Source organism: Trachurus trachurus (genome assembly GCF_905171665.1).
Source record: "Trachurus trachurus genome assembly, chromosome: 20".
NCBI classification, from domain to species: domain Eukaryota; kingdom Metazoa; phylum Chordata; class Actinopteri; order Carangiformes; family Carangidae; genus Trachurus; species Trachurus trachurus.
In genome coordinates, this window is record NC_139911.1 from 1,624,139 (window position 1) to 1,645,562 (window position 21,424).

Here is a 21,424-nt window from a genome sequence, read left to right on the forward strand (position 1 = left end):
GTTATTATTTATTGTTTATTTATTTTATTACTTTAGTGAGACCTGAGTATCTTGTTGTCATCTATCTATCTATCTATCTATCTATCTATCTATCTATCTATCTACTGTATCTATCTATTCTGCAGTAGGCTATATGGCAACCAGACCGTTATTTAGCCTGTAATAACTTGTTTGATATTCATTTACATATTGTCATCTGTCCTGTTTAGTGTAGGCTAATAAGAAATAATGTATAGGTTAGGTTAGCTTGGGGAAACTGATTTGCCACCAGGTCAAAAAAAAAAAAAAAAAAATCATATAGCTGACAAACAGCACAGACAACAAAACTACAAAACATGATGCACAACACAATAGGCCAATGAACACCACAAAAGCATGATAAAAAATTAACAAATGCAATGTCGCCTAAGTGATGTAGCCTATATATTGTATATTTTATCTATTCTGTTTATTCTTATTCTTTTGTATCAGTCCTCATCCGTGTGACTCCATTCATGAATGTTTATTAAAACTCAAGAAAGACAGCCGACGTCACGTGTGAAGCTTTTCTTTTTAATTCTTCATTGAACCAAGAGAACTATTTTTTTGCCACCACACAAATGACAATGAAGTATCTACTGCCAATTTACCAGTTTACTTAATCATATAAAAATACAGTTTGATGACCGTATTTAACTCTAATCTTGTTAAATAATCTCACTTTTATGTGTGTTTATCCTAATTTTCTAAAACGCGATTTTTTATTCTCTTTTTCACGTTGCAGTGTGCCTAGAGGGTTAGTGTCCGCGCCGAGCCGCCGTAGCGATGGGAGATCACGTGTCCAAGCGGCTGAAGCTGATCTCGGCGGAAGCGGAGATGGAGGAGCGCTCCTTCCAGAACCCGTTCCCGGACTGGGACCAGGACCAGGGGGGGCTGGCCACCCCCAACTCCTTGTCGGAGGAGGAGGACTACACCCCCGAGCAGTTCGATGCCGACGGAAAAGTGAGAAGTTTTTATTTTAATAACACCATCGACATCATCGTCTCACGTGCTAATGTTTTGCTAACAGCTAACTGCTAGCTAACTGTTAGCTAACGTAGCGATGCTGTTGCTGTGTCGTAGTTTACAAAAAACTCGTCGTAACGTTAAATTTAACATTTCCATAGCGACTGACTTTGTGTTTTCGTGATGTGTTTGTTGTGATTAATGAGTTGAACCGACGCAAACGAGTTGACAAACGTTGCTAAATGCTAAAAACAAACTGCGAAGGACTAGCCGTTGACGACTGGGATTTTTTTTACACGTTGCTATGGTAACGTCAGGATTCGGCAGCTCGTGCGCTCAGCGGAGTTTGGATTGTGACGCAGCAAATATCACGTCGTTCATTATGAACCTTATCAATAAAAGTTTAACTTTCTTTGATGTTATTTGATGATAAATAAATTTATATATATATATATATATATATATATATATAAATTTATTTACATATATATATATATAAAAAGTTTCACTTTCTAGACCAGTGGTTGAAAAAGAAAAGATGTAAAACACAGTCATCAGTGATCTAACTGTGCAAATCATTGCTCTTTTGTAGTGGCCTCTTTTGAACCATTTGGAAATAAAAAAAAATATAGGCTATATAAAAAATACAGACTGAAAACAACAATCAACTTGATTATATATATTTTTTGTCATTCAAACTTTTATTTGTTTTAACATATCTTTACAAACATTTCAAATGTCACAGATATGGTATACACAAATTAATAGTCTGTTTAAGAAAGTAAAAAGGAGAAATAGATAGGACGAGGAAGAACTTGATTATATATAAAGATTTGTGCACACAAGGATAGTTTTATGAATCCACTGCCATTCAGCGTTTTTATTTCATTCATTCACTTTATTCATCTTTATCTTTATGTAGTTAGTCACTCAGGAGTTGTTTCACAGACATGATGTGCATGTTTTGTGTTTGAGATGCAGCTGGATTTGTTGTTGTTTGGTCAGGTGTTGGTTTAGTACTAGGAGGTTTAATGAGTGTTTTGTTTTTAGTCTTTTACCAACACTAACCCTGAGCTACGGTGGCCCTGAGAGCTCAAAGTACTGTGGCATTATGTCAGTATTGAAAACACACAGGGCTAACTTAAGATTTTAGGAGCACAAGCAGAAACTTCGAGGGGCGCGCACTGTAAATTGACTTGCAAAGCAAATATTCACATTTCCTTTCTCATAAGGGGTGTTTGCACGAACTTCATAATTTTATGCAGGAACCGTCTACAGGAACAGAGTTGTTTTAGAGGGAAATTCATGCAAAAAAGCTGATGCACGTTGCCTTCAGGGACAGTTTTTCATCATCAGTCTCTCCCTCTAAAACAACTCTGTGTGGTAACGTTGTGTTATTATCTCATAGCGTGGTGAATGTGCAGCTCACAACTTGTCCACCAGAGCGTTGTGGAGTTGTTGGATTGTGTATTTGATGAGTTTGATGAGGGAAACCAACTGAGAAATCCCATAATGAGCCTCCGTAGCGTAGCTCTGAGCAGCTCACAGCTCTGCTCCGCCGTTCTAAAAATAGCTTGCACCGACAATTAAAGGTAACGAACCTACTGCTAAGACCCTTTAATGGACTTTTTGATGCTGTAACTGAACTTGGTTGGTTGTCATTGTAAGAAACTGGCTGTTTCCTGCATGAGAATGGGTTTATATCTTATATAAACTAACAACAGTGGATCTAACAATAATTAAACTGTCACTTAGTGCTGATAATATCACGACAATAACTCATTATGTGCAGCGTGTGTGTGTGTGTGTGTGTCTGTGTTTCATGCAGACGGAGCTTCAGATCCTCAGTCTCGTATCAGACTCTCTTGGCTCCTCTGAACGTTTCATTGTGATGCTAAACAGAAACATTTATTCTTGTTCGACAATCCCATCACTTTGCTTTTCTGCTTTGTTCTCGTCCCCACCCCCCCTCCTCCCTCTAACCACGATGACAGCAGCCGTGAGTCACAGCAGAGAGAAAGACAGAGAGGTCGGGGACTCGGGGCCTCAGATTCTCTGGTTCTGTTGGTCTCTGTTCAGGTCTGGGGGGGAAGAGGATTCACTGAGTGACAAGTGACCGATGCAGAGTCAGACCGGAGGAAACGCTGCTGTGTGTGTTTACCGATGACAGCGTCTCCTTGAGGAGCAAAAAAAACGTCACACCGACCCCGACCGGCAAAACAAGCTGTAGAAAAACTGCACAAAATCTCTTTAGAGCCGATTATTCTTTATTCATTCACGGGCGTCAGGCGGCTACTTATTTATTCATAGTTCTGGTTCTGCAGCTTATCTCTTTTTATTGGTATTTATTGCAGATTTTAGCAGCAGTGGAATAAAGATGGAGACTTATAGGCACATGTTGTGCCTATAGTTACGGTTTCAAAGCTGTGATTGGTACAGGTGTGTAGCGCTGCATGATGTAATGCAATATTGTAATACATTTTCACCTCAGATGTAATAAAAATGCATTTTGTAATAAACTTTGCCAGATTTTGTAACAAGTTGTTACATAATGCACCAAATTATTACATTTTCTTCATAAAAAAAAGTGCAACACCTGCATTTTGTAATAACTGATGCAATATGTAACAACTTTTTACATAATGCGGCAAAGTTTATTACATATTTTCATATATTATTATATATTGAGTTCAAGAACTTTATTACAAAATGTGGCATTGGCCTAGACCCCATTCACCTCATAATAGGTCACTCAACCATCACAGTGTCTCTGAGCCACAATAATTACAGCCGAAATCCTGCATAGTTCTGCTTTAATATATAATGTGGTGCTACAAGGTGTTGTTTTAGGGCGCGGCCTACAGTAGCTGATGGTCTATTGATTAGTGATTGACAGCAAATAATTAATTCATGAAAAAACTAAAGGATTTGCAAAAAGGATTTTCTTTCTGCTTTTAATAGTTGGTTTCCCGTTGATGAATCTTTAATGACGATATTTTATTATCAGATGCATCATGTTCAGTGTAAAACCACCAGAGAGTGGCTTTCCTCTCCTCTCCTCTCAGCGTTTCCTGTTAATTTATCCGGACCGAGCAGTAAATGGGCGTCCGGTCCCACAAATAGCTCATTCTGCATCCCAGAATCCCTTCGGTGTTTGTCTGAGTCTCAGTCACTGTCTGTGAATCTGTGAAGCTGCTCCCACTGTCGCACAGTTTGTGTTGGGTGAATAATACGAGCCGGGGGTGAGGCAGGGTAGGGTGGAGGCTGTAGAGAATTAATTAACGATCAAACCCCGGCCCTTGAAGCTGAATCTGACCTCTGCTGTGAGATCTGGAAAAGGGTAAACGGAGCCTTGTGGAAAATAACCTCATTAACATAAACACGAGTCCCAACACGTCTGGGTCAGAACCTGCTGTCGGATGTGTGAGGCCTCATGAGGACGACACGCTGCCGCTGCCTCTTATTTATACCCTAACTCTGTAATAATAATGATAATCTGGACACAGTAACAGTAAACATGTTTCCATCCACTTGTTTTATCGAATTAATCTGAAGATCGTTAAAAAAAATATTAATGCGAATAACGCCGGTTCTAGTGCAATTCCATCTAAGGCCTTCAAATCGAATAAAAAGCCGTGCGTAATGACGTCATGTGCTGTTTTGTACAGAAGAGCATTAGGGCCAACAACTGAGATTTTTTCTTTTACGATTCTGAGATAAAAACTCAGAATATCCAAGATAAAAAGTCAAAATCTGAGTTTTTTCTAGGAAATTCTGAGTTTTTATCTCAGAATCTTAAAAAAACAAAACAAAATCTCCGCTGTTGGCCCTAATGTTCTTGTGTAGGTTTGCGATCATATTGGTGTATCGGATTGTTTTCTTGCAATTTAAGGTGTTTCCTAAATGATTAAATAGCGGAATTGACATAAAACATGATCGCAACTCACATTTTTTCCCTCAAAGAACTGTTTCCATCAGCATTTGTCGCATAAACTTTGTATTGATCAAGAGAAAATCCAATGAGATCGACCGTATTAACTTTTCATCGATATTCATGTAATTTAATCAAATTTTACTGTTTCCATGAGGCATTTTTACTTTGATATTGCTTAATGCTAATAAAAACGTGTGGATGGAAACATGGTTTGTAACTGATCTGAAAACAGCCTGATTTTAGAGCGTGAACCTGAGATCACATCTATAATTAACTGTTTTTTGTGTGTTTTTCTATATATTTTCTCTTTAGGTGAGTTCAGGATTTCAGAAGAAGGTGCAGAGTAAGATCAAAGACCTCCTGCAGCAGATGGAGGAGGGGCTGAAGACCGCCGACCCCCACGACTTCTCCACCTACACCGGATGGACAGGTCCGTCTTGTTAGGATTTCTATGAATCCAGTTCTGCTTATCGATTCCTGTTCCCTACGATTCCTTATTTAGTTTCCAAAATAGTGAAAAATAAGAGGCCAAATGTTTATTTTACAAAAGAAAAAATGGGTAACTCTTTAATTTACAGGCTGTTAACTCATTGAGTGCCAGCCCTTTTATAAAATGGTCAGTGCCATGTGCCAGCGTTTCGGGGCATTTTGAGTAATATTTTAAGACCAAGAGAATATTTTGTATCATGACTCTGAAAACACAAAATAGCTCAAAGGAAAGAGGAGACTCTCTATTTAACTAGGGAAAAACCATTTGTTTGTACCTTGTTCCATTCTTAATTTATCTTAAGTTGAATAGAGCCTGGTTGCACCAAAAAGACCACTTTTTTTCTAGAAAGCTGAGAAAAATGCATTTTTGTGAAAGAGAGTCTCTCAAGAAAAACAGTGATTTATCCGTTTTAATTTTGGCTTCAAAAACATGTAAGACATCTGAAAATTTCATTTCACATGTTTTTTCATTGTACAAAAAAAAAAACTAAAATACAACAAGTAGGAGTCTTACTCTGCAGAGTGATGCCTGCTCTCCTACTCCTCCTGCAGTTGCTGCCCCCTCACCCTCTCCTCCCCCCTCCTCTCCCCCTCCCCTCACCCCCTCTCTGCCCCTCCCCTCTCCTACTTCTCCTCCTGCTGCTTCCCCTCGTCTCTGAAGGAGGGAGGGAGACGTCGTGGCGTCTTCAGCCTCTCTGCTGGACGCGGCCGCGGCAGCGACGCACCGCGCTGATCTCTCGGTTCGTCGTCACGACGTCGGTTTACAGCAACTGGTGAAACTGACTCCGCGATCCGCTTTCGCTTCGGCATTTCGGTGCTGATCATCTAGATGAGTTTACCTTTCCTGCCTCCTCCGATCACTTCATGCTGGAGCTATGCTAATAGCACCGTGGCTAAGCTTTCCTCCAGCTCCACGTTACACTTGTTCCAGGCTCTGCCCGTCGTTTTCCTCTAGAAATAGAAACTTTTCCCAACTTTTTTATCTCTGTACCGATCGCACTCGTCTTCTCCTTCCTCTTCACTTCTTGCTCTGATCTACAGTCTTCTTCGTTCTACACATCCCAGAAGCCCCAAAATTACTCACAGTGTGCGCAACAGCGCCCCCATTTACCAGCCGCAGAAAACTGCATTTGACGTATATATACGTCAATGGCACTCAAGCGTTGGATTTTGATTGACGTATATATACGTCAATGGCACTCAATGAGTTAATTGCATAGTAATGTCAAGAAGTAGCTTAGAAATAACGGTGAATTTCATACTAATGTCATGGTTTTCTTAAAGGCTAAAGATTACACATGCCTTTCATGCTTTGATTTCTTTTTTTGGAAAGGCCAGAATTTTTCTCCACCAAGTCCTTGTAATTGACCGTTATTTCTGGGCCATTTCTATGCAATCAATTGTTATTTCTTGGCGATATTTCTCAACATCAACACGTAATGAACGGCCTGTAAATTAAAGGGTTACCAAAAAATGTTTAACGTTATAAAGTGTTATTACTTTAAACATTAGTTAAGCATCAGAGCAGTCCTCCTCTATTAAATAGGAAAGGAGGACATGTCTGTTCTGATGATACAAGTCAGCGATCCTGAAATGTGTGTTTCTCTTATCTCTATAAAACTCATTCTACATCTCGGTCGGAGGCGACGTTTTTCCACATACGAGCTTCCTTCTCCTTTCATAGTCCAGGACCCGATAAAGAGAACCGAAATTAAATTATTTTTATAAGAACCTCTGACTGAAAACAAGAAGACTTAAAGGGATAGTTCACCCAAAATTGAAATTTAAGGGCTGGGAGAAGTTTAGTCCTCCGTGGCTTCTCTGAGTTACAGGGGGTCTCGGCGTAGCAGTGCATGTCCATATGACGGTTGCAAATGGATACCAACTGTCTTCGTAACAAAAAGACACCTTGTATTGAAGCCCCGAAATGCGAAATTGTCCTAAAAAAAATTAAATAAGTCTATATTTCAAGCTTGTTTGTAGCAGAAGCTTCTCAAAGCTCCTCTTCCCGGTTCGTCAAATTTGGACATTACAGACGAGCAGCATGGAGGTATTTGGATGTTTTTTGGTGTGTCTTTTTGTTACGAAGACAGTTGGTATCCATTAGCAACCGTCATATGGACATGCACTGCTACGCCGAGACCCCCTGTAACTCAGAGAAGCCACGGAGGACTCTGAAACTTCTCCCAGCCCTTAGTCCACATGAGGGGGAGGAGATCATGAGGGAAATTTCAATTTTACGTTGAATGAACGTAACCACGCTACTAACCGTCCCTGACGCTCAGTGAACTAAACGCCTCGTCATCACTAACCTCAGCTGTGTCTCCACCGTCAGGTATTGCGCTGCTGTACCTGCAGCTGCACCGCGTGTCCCTCGAGGCCTCCCACCTGCAGAGGGCGCTGGACTACGTGAAGCGCGCCATGAGGATCCTGAACGGACGCAAAGTGACGTTCCTGTGTGGCGACGCGGGGCCGCTGGCGGTGGGCGCGGTCGTCCACCACAAGCTGAACAACACCGACGACAGTAAAGACTGTCTGACCAGGTGAGAGGCGTTCAAGTCCCTCTGTAAAGACCAGGGGCCGGATTCACCAATATGTTCTTAAAGGGATAGTTCAACATTTTGGCAAATTGGCCCATTGCCATAATCCCTATAGTCATAGCAGTAGGTTTGTTACCTTTAATTGTTCGGTGCAAGCTCAGAGCTACGCTACGGAGGCTCATTATGGGATTTCTTGGTTTCCCTCATCAAACTCATCAAATACACAATCCAACAACTCCACAACGCTCTGGTGGACAAGTTGTGAGCTGCACATTCACCACGCTATGAGATAATAACACAACGTTACCAGACAGAGTTGTTTTAGAGGGAAATTCATGCAAAACCTCTGATGCACGTTGCCTTCAGGGACAGTTTTTCATCAACCAGTCTCTGTATTTCCCTCTAAAACAACTCTGTGTGGTAACGTTGTGTTATTATCTCATAGCGTGGTGAATGTGCAGCTCACAACTTGTCCACCAGAGCGTTGTGGAGTTGTTGGATTGTGTATTTGATGAGCCTCCGTAGCGTAGCTCTGAGCAGCTCACGGCTCTGCTCCACCGTTCAAAAAATAGCTTGCACCGACAATTAAAGGCAACGAACCTACTGCTATGACTATAGGGGTTATGGCCAATTTGCCAAAATGTTGAACTATCCCTTTAAGAAAAATCTTAAGAAATGTCTTAAGAAGAAAACAGTCATTTCTTACGAATTTCTTATTTTTACGACTTAAGAACTTCTTAAAATACGTCAAACAGCATATAGTTTGCATCTTAACCGTCAGTCACTCGCTAACCATGGATAAGGACAAAAAGCTTGAGCTTGAGGTTATGGTTATGGTGGATGACATTAATGTACGAAGAAAATTACTAGGGAAAATTAATAATATGGATATAACAGCGGAAAATAAGAGAAGAGGGTGGGCCAAAGTGGCTGAAGCTCTTTGTGTAGGTTTACCTATTCGCCGTAGGAATTTTAAGACAGGGCAAGGTTGTCTTAAAGTTAAGAAAAAAGTAAAGAACAAATTTGAGAACTTTGATTTCAAGAATACCATTTATTCTGAAGTTGAAGTTGCGAAAATACTTAAGAACTTTTTTGGAGAATATGACTTCTTCTCTTTTTTCTTTTTAAGACTGAAACTAAGAAAAAAATTGACACTTAAAAATATTTTTTTTTTCTTAAGAAGGTTTTCGTGAATCTGGCCCCAGATCAGTTATATCCCGTGTGTTTTATATCCGGTGTGTTTTATATCCGGTGTGTTTCCCGTCAGGCTGCTCCAGCTGCAGCGCTCCGTCCTCAGCCCCGACTCTGAGATGCCCGACGAGCTGCTGTACGGCCGCGCTGGATATCTGTTCGCTCTGCTCTACGTCAACAAGGAGATCGGAGCAGACACGGTGGACGAGGCAACCATCGCTAAGGTAACGCACAGACTTTTACTGTTTTACATCAAGTGTCAGGAACTGAACATGTTGTGTTTGGATCTCAGATCAGATCTGTGCTTTGAGACGCAGCATTTTCTAAACTATGAGACTCTGATGAGCTTGTGTTAAAAGTCAAAGTTTAGCTTTGACTCGATGTTTACTGAATACTATGATATTTTCTGTCAATGCTTTAAATTTCTAGCCTGACAAGCCAGACTATATCATTAACATGTCTAGTGTGGCAACGAGCGGTAGACCTCGGCTCAATCCAGGGGGCGGGATGAAGGCTGTCTTTCAAACTGCCTCTGCACCAATAGGGTAGCGCTAGCTAGCGCTACGACCAATCAGAGCAAAGAGCAGGATGACGTTAGCCTGACAAGCCAATTAAAATGTATGTCGTCATGGCGTTAAGCCGCCCAACGACTCTCTAAACAGATAGAGCGCTGTGATTGGTCAACACAAACGGTGTTCGAGACTCAAAAAGTTCCTATGGCTCGTTTCTAGACCCACCTACGGAGCAAAGAGATTTGCTGCCGCTAGGGGGCAGATAGATTTATAGGCTATTAAATTTCATAATGTTGAAAAAAAGAGACGAGAGAGCTGCTGCTCAGTCTGATCACACAGTTTCTTCTTTCTCAGTACTTGTGTCTCCATTGTTGAAGTTTAGCCTTTCGTTTTTACAATCAAACTGGAAAAGAATATGCATATTCTTTTCCAGTTGTGTCTGCCTGTCAAACTAGACGATAAAAAGAAGTTAAATGTCTTTCTTTTGCTGTTTGCATTCATGTTTTATGATGTTTTTAAGAGTTTAACCTGAACCAGGCCTTACAGCGATAGATAGATGCCTTTATTATCATAGTTGTAATCATCATATCATATCCATGCAGGCCTAGTGGTGTAGACTATACATACATATACACATAATGTATATAAAATGATATTTTAAAATAACACACTGGTATCAGTACTTGGTTAATTTCTGTTTTTCTTAAGGCCCGTCCCATGTGTCCAGTCACCATGGTTACAGGTATTATTCTATTCTAGGCGCTGTCCATGTGTTTATAACAACAGACTGTGACAGAGCTGCTCTCACCTGCTCTACACCGACTGAGTTCAGTTCAGTTGGTTTCTGCTGGTTTATTATTTCTGTTTCATCGTCTCATTACGATACGATAAACTTTATGTCCCGCTCATGGAAAATTCTGGTTTAAATTGTTTTAATCGTTTGGTTTTAATTGAGTTTTATCAGCGACTGGAACGAGTTTCCTCTCAGCGTTTCACTGTGTTTCAGCCTCTCAGGTGGTTTTCAGTCTGAATAATGAGACACAAACCTCACATGTAGAAGCTGCAGGAGCCATATGGACACACACACAGTCACACACACAGTCACACACACACACACACACACACACACACACACACACACACACACACACACACACACACACACACACACACACACACACAGTGGATAATAATCCCTCCACATGCCATTTTGACCATTTTCCTAAGAAGTCATACACACACACACACACATACACATACACACTGCAGGACCAGCTGTCCCCTTCTGGTACGATGCCAGCGTACAACACATATACTGTACACACAACATACACACACACACACACACACACACACACACACCACACACACACACACACACACACAGTCACAGATGTCCCTGTTGTCTTCACTGTTCGTAGTTTTATTCTCATGAATATTGACGGAATAAACAAAAAGTGTTGAAGCTCCTGCAGCTCTGTTCGCTCAACCGTATATCTGTCACACACACACACACACACACACACACACACACACACACACACAGAGCTCCAGGCTGCCGTTTACACGTCTTTTTATCTTCCTCTCTATTCTCTCTGTTTCTCTGTCAAACACTTTCTCTCTCCTCGGCTCTGAGACTCTGAGGTTTTATTTTCCCTTGTTTTAGTTTTATTCTTCTCCAATCAGAGCGGCGGCCATGTTGTTCCAGGGTGTTTTTACCTCCATGTGATTATTTGGCACAAACAGAACAACTCGGACCGAACAATGAATTAAATCTGGGTTCGGTCAAAAGGTCGAGGAGGGTGTGGTGGTGGTGGTGGTGACGTCACACGCCTGGAAGGAGTTTCTGCTGCAAATTTGGCAAAAACATTCACTTGGACTCGCGACGGACTGATTAGATTTCTGTGGTCAAAGGTCACGGTGAACTCCCAGAACACGAGTTTGGCTTCGTGAATGCAGCAGAGTCAGAGCTCAACAAGGGATTAAGGGCTGCAACTAACGATTATTTTCATTGTCAATTTATCTGTAGATTATTTAAAGGAGCATTATCGCAAATACAGCAGTAATAGCATAAAATAAGCTGACATATGCAAAAGATGGGTCGGGGGGAGCCATAACTAAATTTACAAAAAAAATCGCCAACAGTATAGTGTCCGTGGGGCAAATGCAGCATTTGTCTTTGTTATGATCCAAGCCGGCCCGGCGCTTGCTGCATTAAAATGCACTCGGAACTCGCAAATCAGACCTCCGAACCGGACAAATATGCAACAGTAAGTAATGTAGCAGTGTTAGGCTGCTCACAGTCACTGTAATGTAGCAGTGTTAGGCTGCTCACAGTCACTGTAATGTAGCAGTGTTAGGCTGCTCACAGTCACTGAATCGCTGGTAGAACACTTTGTCTCCACGTCCCTGTGTCTTTCTTCAGCTGTCCTCTCAGCGTTATTAAGGAGGAGGACGTTTCAGTTGTTGTTGTCGTTGTTGTGGTTGTGCGCGACGTAGAGCTGCCGCTTCCACTAGCGAGTTTTCTTTTTCCCGCGATTGCACGTTCATTCAGCGGTGAGGGAGGAGGAGGGAGGAGGGGGGAGGGGGAAGGGAGAAGGAGGGGGGAGGGAGAAGGAGGGGGGACGGGGGGGACTAAACGAGGCTGCTCTCTCTCTCTGACAGCTGCCCACTTGTTTATATCTGATAAGCTCCGCCTGGCTCCATCTAGTGGCCGAATTTTGCGATAATACTCCTTTAAACTATTTACCTATTAGTTGTTTGGTCAATAAAATGTTAAAAAATGTTGAAAAACATCAACCAGTGTTTCTCAAACCACCAGACGACGTCGTCCTCAAATGTCTTGTCTTGTCCACAAACCAAAGAGAGACTCAGTTTATTGTCATAAAGGAACAAAGAAACCAGAAACATTCACATTGAAGAAGCTGGAATCAGAGAAAATACTCAAACAGATTATTAGATTATCATAATAGTTGATGATTGATTTAATAATCGATGATTGTTAAATTAATTGATTAATTGTCGCAGCTCTAAATGGATTCACTTCATTTGGAACAAATGTTAAATATTATCTATGAGGATATTATAGTTTGTCTCACCTGCTAAAACACTAAAACCCGTTCTCTGAACCAAACTCTCAGCGGCTTAAACTCATTTTTTGAATCAAACTCTTTTGGCCAAAACACAGTTCAGGTTCTTTGACACAATTAGCGAAACTCATCCGTTCTTTTTTTTTTTTTTTGCAAAACCTTTAACACGTTCTAAGTTACCTCCACATATACACTGTAATATCAGGGTATCCGCGGGGTCTTGAAAAGTATTAAAAGGTGATAAATCAATTTTGGGAAAATTAAGACCCTTAAAAAGTATTAAAAAGTCTTTTCACGACTTTATAAAGTCTTAAAGCAGAAGTGAGTGATATATTTGTGTTAATATAAGTCTTAAATAGTTATATCTTCCGACAGCAATCACTTACATAGAGTGTTTGGACTGAAACACGGGTCTCTCAGTCCCTCTGCTCTGCTCTGAGCCGAAGAGAAAACATTTATCGTATCCTACAGTTTTTATCCAATGAGGAGAGAGAACGGCATGCAGGGCTGTGTGTGCAGCCAAGGAACGCCGTGAATGTGGTGACATAGGGACGAGGACTGTTATGGTGCGTTCAAGGAAACTCGTATTTTTCCGACCGTGAAAGTGGTACCAGTTCGATCTGGTACGAGTTCACCGGTCGGAAGTTACGAGTGGCCGTTATAGTGACTTTCACCGGTAAAACAGGTCGGAAAAACACGAGTGGGTTGCCTGGAACGCTACAAAGTCGTAAGTTGTGACTTGAAGCTGTAATTTACGATTTCAAAAGCCTGCCTGGAACGCAGCATTAGCGAAAACGACCGGACCACTCACTTCTGCTTTAAAAACAAAATCAAATGAGCTGAGGCACATGTCATGACTGTCTGTACAGACTGTAGTTTTTGTTTTTGGAGAGTTGAGCAATATTTCTTTTTTGATAAACTTTTCCTTTGATTTATTATCCAAGCCTATTTTGAATTCTGTTGTAAGTGGTCTACAGTCTTAGGGGCCGTGTCCACCAGGCGCGCTTTCAGCGCTCTGGGCGTCTACTTTCCATTCAAACCCTATTGAGTTGGGTGCTCACAGCCACGAGCCCGGAAACTGCTTTTCCACTAGCCCTAGTACCTGGTACCAGGTACTGAAATAGTACCAGGTACCATTTTTAGTACTGAGCCGCGCCGCGCCATGCAGAGCCTAGCAGTGCCGGGCCGTGCCACGCCATGCGGAGCCTAGCAGTGACGCGCCGTGCCGTGCCATGCAGAGCCGAGCAGTGCCGCGCCATGCGGAGCAGTGACGAGCCACGCCGCGCCATCTAGTGCCGAGCAGTGCCGAGCAGTGCCGAGCCGTGCCGCACCATGCAGAGCCGAGCTGTGCCGAGCCGTGCCGCGTCATGCAGAGCCGAGCTGTGCCGAGCCGTACCGCGCCATGCAGAGCCGAGCTGTGCCGAGCCGTGCCGCGCCATGTGGAGCCGTGCCGCGCCATGCAGAGCCGAGCAGTGCCGAGCCACGCCGCGCCATGCAGAGCCTTTGTGCCATGTAGTGCCGAGCAGTGCCGCGCCATGCCGAGCCGCGCCATACAGTGCCGAGCAGTGCCGAGCCACGCCGCGCCATGCAGAGCCTTTGTGCCATGTAGTGCCGAGCAGTGCCGCGCCATGCCGAGCCGCGCTATACAGTGCCGAGCCGCGCCATGTAGTGCCATGTAGTGCCAAGCTGTGCCGCACCATGCAGTGCCGAGCAGTGCCGAGCCACGCCGCGCCATCTAGTCCCGAGCAGTGCCGAGCCATGCCGCGCCATGCAGTGCCGAGCCGCGCCATGTAGAGCTGAGCAGTGCCGTTAAAGTGTAATAATAATAATAATAATAATTTAATAATAATAAAGTTAAAGCAGAAGTGAGTGATCCGGTCGTTTTCGCTAATGCTGCGTTCCAGGCAGGCTTTTGAAATCGTAAATTACAGCTTCAAGTCACAACTTACGACTTTGTAGTGTTCCAGGCAACCCACTCGTGTTTCTCCGACCTGTTTTACCGGTGAAAGTCACTATAACGGCCACTCGTAACTTCCGACCGGTGAACTCGTACCAGATCGAACTGGTACCACTTCACGGTCGGAAAAATACGAGTTTCCTTGAACGCACCATAACAGTCCTCGTCGCTACGTCACCACATTCACGGCGTTCCTTGGCTGCACACACAGCCCTGCATGCCGTTCTCTCTCCTCATTGGATAAAAACTGTAGGATACGATAAATGTTTTCTCTTCGGCTCAGAGCAGAGCAGAGGGACTGAGAGACCCGTGTTTCAGTCCAAACACTCTATGTAAGTGATTGCTGTCGGAAGATATAACTATTTAAGACTTATATTAACACAAATATATCACTCACTTCTGCTTTAAAGTGTAGTGGAAAAGCGCCACTAGTGTCGTCACTCTGAGAGTTTCTCCTCAGAGTGACGACACTAGTGGCGCTGTGAAGATAAAAGTTAGTGACAGATGATCTGAGACAGACTGCCCAGCTGGTCAGAGTTCCAGAGGAGGAAACCACAGAGAGACAGCCCCTCATCAGACTCCACCTCCCTCACACAGACTCAGAACGAGGACAAACTGCCTTCTCCTTCTACGCCCCACACCGATGGAATAAATTACAAAACTCACTGAAAATCGATAGACTTATCTCACTTGAGGCTTTCAAAAACCTACTTCTCACCACAGCATTGGGGGCTAGGGATGTATATCGTTAGGATTTTATCGATACCGATACCCATACCGATACTCCTTATCGGTACTGATACTTATCGATACTCTTATCGATACTACAACATGTAATTTAGTGTAAAAAATAATGATGTTAAAAGATTCAACCTTTTTTTTTGTTTTGTTTTTTATTAAGGGGGCAGCAATCAGCATAAAAAATTGACAGCAGAGAGGAACACCTCCTTTAAACCCTGAGCAAGTCAACAGTTAACCTGCAGAAGCTGCAGTTAATCTTTCATCATGATAAAATAGGATCTCCTTCTATGGATCTTGATGAATATTTAGCTTTTTTACTCTTAAAGTTGTATTGCTCTGACTCACAGCTCACGTCAGCTCAGGTGATCTGCAGGTTGTTTTCACACACACGCTGCATCCACAGCAGCCGGTCCATGTTCTTCACGCCGTAGACCAGTCAATTTATGAGACGTGTTACCGCAGAATAAACGACACAAGCAGCTCAGTGTTTCCACAGTCGGAGTTTTCTCCTCCTTTCTTAGCGGAGTGACATCAGGTCGCTCTGACACTCTGTTCCTCACCAGCTACATGAAGCTGCTGGAGCCTCCTCTGTCTCCTCACTGACCTGCTGCTGCTGTACTGGACACTCAACCCTCCGCCTCCGACATGAATTAAAGTACGTTGCTGGGTGTCCGGTGCTACGCTTCTAACACATGCCGACCCGACACAGGCGAACGGACCGGGCCGGACTCGGTTCGCTCCACACGCACCGTCAGGCCGTGTGTCGGATTTGATAGCGCAGCGCGGAGAGACGCTGCTGAGACTCGCCGCGGCTCGCCCGGTCCAAGTGCTGATTAGAGCGGCAGGGATCAGCTGCGGTGACCGCCGTGTAGCGGTTCCGTGGCGCTGACGAACCCGGTGGAAATTGGGGGGTGACAAGCTGCTGTGGCGGCAGTGTCATTATTACGTGACGCTTAGGGAGACGTTCAAAAAGTACCGATAAGAGTACCGTTAGTCCAGAATCTTAACGGTACTCTGGTACCGACGCAATTATGGACCGGTACCAAAAAGTACCGGTCCACGGTATACAACCCTATTGGGGGCTCAGACTCAGACGTGCACTCGCTTCAGTTAGTGATTTTACTGCTCTTGTTTTCAGAACTGCATTTGATTGTGCTGTTTTGATGTTTGATCTTCTGTGATCTCTGTGTGCTACAGGGCATCCTTGAAAAAGAGAGCTCGCTCTCAATGGATCTACCCTGTTAAAATAAAGGTTAAATAAGAGAAACATCCTCCAGACTCTGGATGACAGAGGTTTAACTAGACTGTAGGGCTGAACCCCCAAAAATCGAAGCTTCGTTCGTTGCCATGGTAATCGATCATGAAGTCCGTGATCGATTGTTTTTGTTGACACCGGTTCTCATCGGCAACTGTTACATTAAATTGAGTCGGCTACTTGGCATCCTGGAAACCTGCCTGACTTTGGAGACATGTGTTTGTTTGCCATAATTCATTATTTACGCTATGATTATCAAAATATGGTAATGGGGTCAGCCCTACTAGACTCTGGAGGAGGATGTTCATGGTCGACCTCCACCTGTTAAAGCTGTACAGAAAAGAAAATTGAATTTGAGCCCACTCTGGGTCTGGCTCTGTGCAAAATTCTATTTTTGAGTAAATCCGGGATGAAAGTGTGGTGTTTTTTTTTTCGCATTGGATAATGCACACAGATTATACGTCATCCTGTACACGATTCACCAGCCACTGATATTGGATCCATAATCCGTCATTCAAACATCTGAGATACACACACCGAGCTCGGCCTCGCCCCAAGCTTTGAATATCCCGCCCGCTCGATAACGACCAATCAAATTCGTTTTCCTTACTCAGGTAAACTCGTGTTGCAGCTCGTGACAACTCGGCGCGACAAACAGGACAAACGGCCGTTTCTGTACAGCTTTAAACAGCCTGCTAGGCGGTAGAGCGGGTCGTCCAGTAACCAGAGGGTTGGCGGTTCGAATCCCGCTCTGTCCCAGTCTCTGTCGTAGTGTCCTTGGGCAAGACACCTTACCCACCTTTCCTCATGTGGATGTGTATGAATGATGGTGGTGGTTTGGTGCACATTGGCAGCTGTGGCTACACCTAGTTTACCATCACTGGTGTGAATGTGGTATGAATGAATAATGGTTGCTGTAAAGCACTTTGGGTGTTGGGTGAAAAGCACTATATAAATGTAATCTATTACTACCAGGAGAATGAAGGAGATGCTGTTTGATGTTTAAACATGCAGCAGCTTCTTACATCCTGGTTCTGTAGAGCTGCTTGTTCATTGACAACACACATCGTTGTGTATGATGGGACCAGCATGACGACTACACATAATTAATAACTATCTAATAACCATCAGCAGGTCTGATACTGCAAAAAAAAAGCAACATACGGTATTTGGTGGAATGAGTGAAAAGCAAGGCCGAATATATAAAAAAAAAAAAATTAAATACACCTGAAATGTCTAGTAGGCTAATTGAAAAATTAAAAAAAAAAAAACTGACCAACAAAGGTTAGGAACCACTATTTTAAAAGACACTTGGGTTTTTTTGGAATGTACTTGTAGATCTTTCAGCACTCACTATCAGGGCTGTCAGAACAAACTTCGCTATTCGAATACAATTCGAATGTTAGTCAAAATGAGAACATTCGATGGTGGAAACTGACGTTCGAATGTTTTTAATGAGGCAAATTAACGTGGTGCGTCGCGACGTTCAGAGTAGTACACATGTTGATAAAACAACATGCAGTTATTGTTGTGCACAAAGTAAAGCTGCAGTTTCAAATATACAAGCAGAGTTTTTTTTAAATTGCCCGTTCATTCGGCTGCCACGGTGCGCGTATGCGTCCCCACTCTACACACAAACCTTTTTTTTTTTTTAATTGATCGATCCGCGGACCACTTGTGTGCTGATCACGGATCAGCTGTGATCTGTTGCACCACAAGTTACTCTGTGCCCTAACCCCGCCTGTGAAACCGGGTTTCCACCGAATCAACGATCCTTCTTTTTTTTTTTTTTCTTACCGCAACATATGCAGGGTTTCCGCGGGGTTGTAAAAGGTATTAAAATGTAGTAAATGAAATTAGCAAAAATTAAGGCCATTAAAAAGTATTAAAAAGTAATAAATGTCATCTGACGAGGTATTAAATTTTCGAAGCACTATCCAACTAAGAGTTTGTTCCCATTTAAGTGCAGGCCTAAAAATCCCGTGAATTTATTTAGCCTATATTTTATAAATTATATGTGCAAGCAGGACCAGAGCGATATCAATGATGGGACGTCAGTGTGCGTTCACGGTAAAACTATTTGCGCTTCAGTCTAAAACCGTGCCGCCTGGGTGATTTTGGCTGCTGCCTTGGTTAAAACGTGTGTGCATGGGGGACCGTTCAGATGTATCGTCATTGCTTTCAATATAGATGCGCATCATGCGCGATCACAATGTGTCAGTGTTGGGTCAGACCAAGATTCTCCCTCGGTGTCTCTCCTACTGTTTCCCACGGAGCTCTGCCCCATTTGAAAGGTGAAGGAAGCCCATGTGAAAAGACGTCAAGGCTGATAATCGCGTGAAAGTGAAGCAACCTCATTCATAGTTCGCTCTGATTATACAATATCCAATGTAGACGCGCGACATGCACGCTCACAACCGAAAGCAGCACCGTAGCTGCGCGCATTCGATGCGACGGCGACGCGCTTGTTTTTTCGTGCATCAGTATCGAGTATCAGCTGTGCGCTGCAGACGTGCACGGTTCCCTATGTTGCTGTGTCAGGCAGGTGTTTCCCACAGAGCTCTGCCCAATTTAAATAAACACAAAGGTTTCCAAAGTGCTGTACAGACAAACGTAATCACAGAAGGGTTAAAATGAAGTAAAGGCAAGCTGTCAAGATGTATGCAGTAATTAATTATTTCATATACTGTACCTATCACTCCTATTATTTCCAATTCACAGGTGCATTAGAATATCATGGTTAAGTTTATCAAGGCATATGTCAGTATTTCTCCTTGAACCGCCACCTTACCGTGGTGGAGGGGTTTGAGCACCCGAATGATCCTGGGAGCTATGTTGTCCGGGGCTTAATGCCCCTGGTAGGGTCTCCCAAGGCAAACAGGTCCTAGGTGACGGGTCAGACTAAGAGCGGTTCCAAAACCCCTCATGAGTGACAAAATATCAAGGACGTTCACGTCGCCCGGATCGGCGTCACCGGGGCCCCACCCTGGAGCCAGGCCTGGGGTTGGGGCTCGCAGGCGAGCGCCTGGTGGCCGGGTCTCCGCCCACGGGAACCGGCCGGGCCCAGCCCGAAGGAGCAACGCGGGCCCGCCTTCCAGTAGGCCCACCACCGGGGCCGGTGCCGTGTGTTTTGGGTGGCAGCCGTGGGCGGGGGCCCCGGCGACCCAATCCCCGGACAACGACTCTGGCTAGGGACATGGAATGTCACCTCGCTGGGGGGGAAAGAGCCTGAGCTCGTGCGGGAGGCTGAGAGGTATCGACTAGAGATAGTCGGGCTCACCTCCACGCACAGCCTGGGCTCTGGAACCCAACTCCTTGAGAGAGGCTGGACTCTCTTCCACTCTGGAGTTGCCCACGGTGAGAGGCGGCGAGCTGGTGTGGGCTTGCTCATAGCTCCCCAGCTCAGCCGCCATGTGTTGGAGTTCTCTCCACTGAACGAGAGGGTCGTTTCCCTGCGCCTTCGGGTCGGGGATAGGTCTCTCACTGTTGTCTCGGCCTACGGGCCGAACGGCAGTGCAGAGTACCCGGCCTTCCTGGAGGCCCTGGGAGGGGTGCTGGAAAGTGCTCCAACCGGGGACTCCATCGTTCTGCTGGGGGACTTCAATGCCCACGTGGGCAGCGACAGTGTTACCTGGAGAGGTGTGATTGGGAGGAACGGCCTCCCCGATCTGAACCCGAGCGATGTTTTGTTATTGGACTTCTGTGCTAGCCACAGTTTGTCCATAACGAACACCATGTTCAGGCATAAGGGTGTCCATCAGTGCACGTGGCACCAGGACACCCTAGGACGGAGGTCAATGATCGACTTTGTAGTCGTGTCATCTGATCTATGTCTTGGACACTCGGGTGAAGAGAGGGGCTGAGCTGTCAACTGATCACCACCTGGTGGTGAGTTGGATCCGCTGGCAGGGGAGGAAGCTGGTCAGACTTGGCAGACCCAAGCGTATCGTGAGAGTCTGCTGGGAACGTCTGGCAGTATCCCCTGTCAGGGAGGTCTTCAACTCCCACCTCCGGGAGAGCTTTGACCGGATTCCGAGGGAGGCCGGAGACATTGAGTCTGAATGGACCATGTTCTCCACTTCCATTGTTGACGCGGCCATCCGGAGCTGTGGCCGCAAGGTCTCCGGTGCTTGTCGCGGCGGTAATCCCCGAACCCGGTGGTGGACACCAGAAGTAAGGGATGCCGTCAAGCTGAAGAAGGAGTCCTACCGAGCCTGGCTAGCTCGGGGGACTCCCGAGGCAGCTGACGGGTACCGGCAGGCCAAGCGGACGGCAGCCCGGGCGGTCACGGAAGCAAAAACTCGGGTCTGGGAAAAGTTCGGGGAGGCCATGGAGGAGGACTACCGGTCGGCCTCGAGGAAATTCTGGCAAACCATCCGACGCCTCAGGAGGGGGAAGCAGTGCTCCGCCAACACTGTTTACAGTGGAGGAGGGGAGCTGTTGACCTCGACTGGGGATATCGTCGGACGGTGGAAGGAATACTTCGAGGATCTCCTCAATCCCACTGACACGCCTTCCGTCGAGGAAGCAGAGGCTGAGGATTCAGAGGTTGATGCATTCATCACCCAAGCTGAAGTCACTGAGGTAGTCCGGAAGCTCCTCAGTGGCAAGGCACCGGGGGTGGATGAGATCCGCCCTGAGTACCTCAAGTCTCTGGATGTTGCGGGGCTGTCGTGGCTGACACGCCTCTGCAGCATCGCGTGGCAGTCGGGGACAGTGCCTCTGGACTGGC

The 21,424-nt window shown here is 44.7% G+C and overlaps 1 protein-coding gene across 1 annotated transcript in view; it reads left to right on the forward strand.

The window, feature by feature from the left end:
* Positions 1 to 785: 785 nt before the first annotated feature.
* Positions 786 to 21,424, forward strand: part of lancl2 (LanC lantibiotic synthetase component C-like 2 (bacterial)) — a 37,727-nt gene continuing 17,088 nt past the window's right edge. The window contains exons 1-4 of the mRNA XM_083995849.1: positions 786 to 981; positions 5,231 to 5,348; positions 7,743 to 7,950; positions 9,215 to 9,362. Coding sequence (XP_083851975.1) covers positions 805 to 981; positions 5,231 to 5,348; positions 7,743 to 7,950; positions 9,215 to 9,362 — 651 coding nt within the window. The 5' untranslated portion in view covers positions 786 to 804. The remainder of the gene's footprint in view (positions 982 to 5,230; positions 5,349 to 7,742; positions 7,951 to 9,214; positions 9,363 to 21,424) is intronic.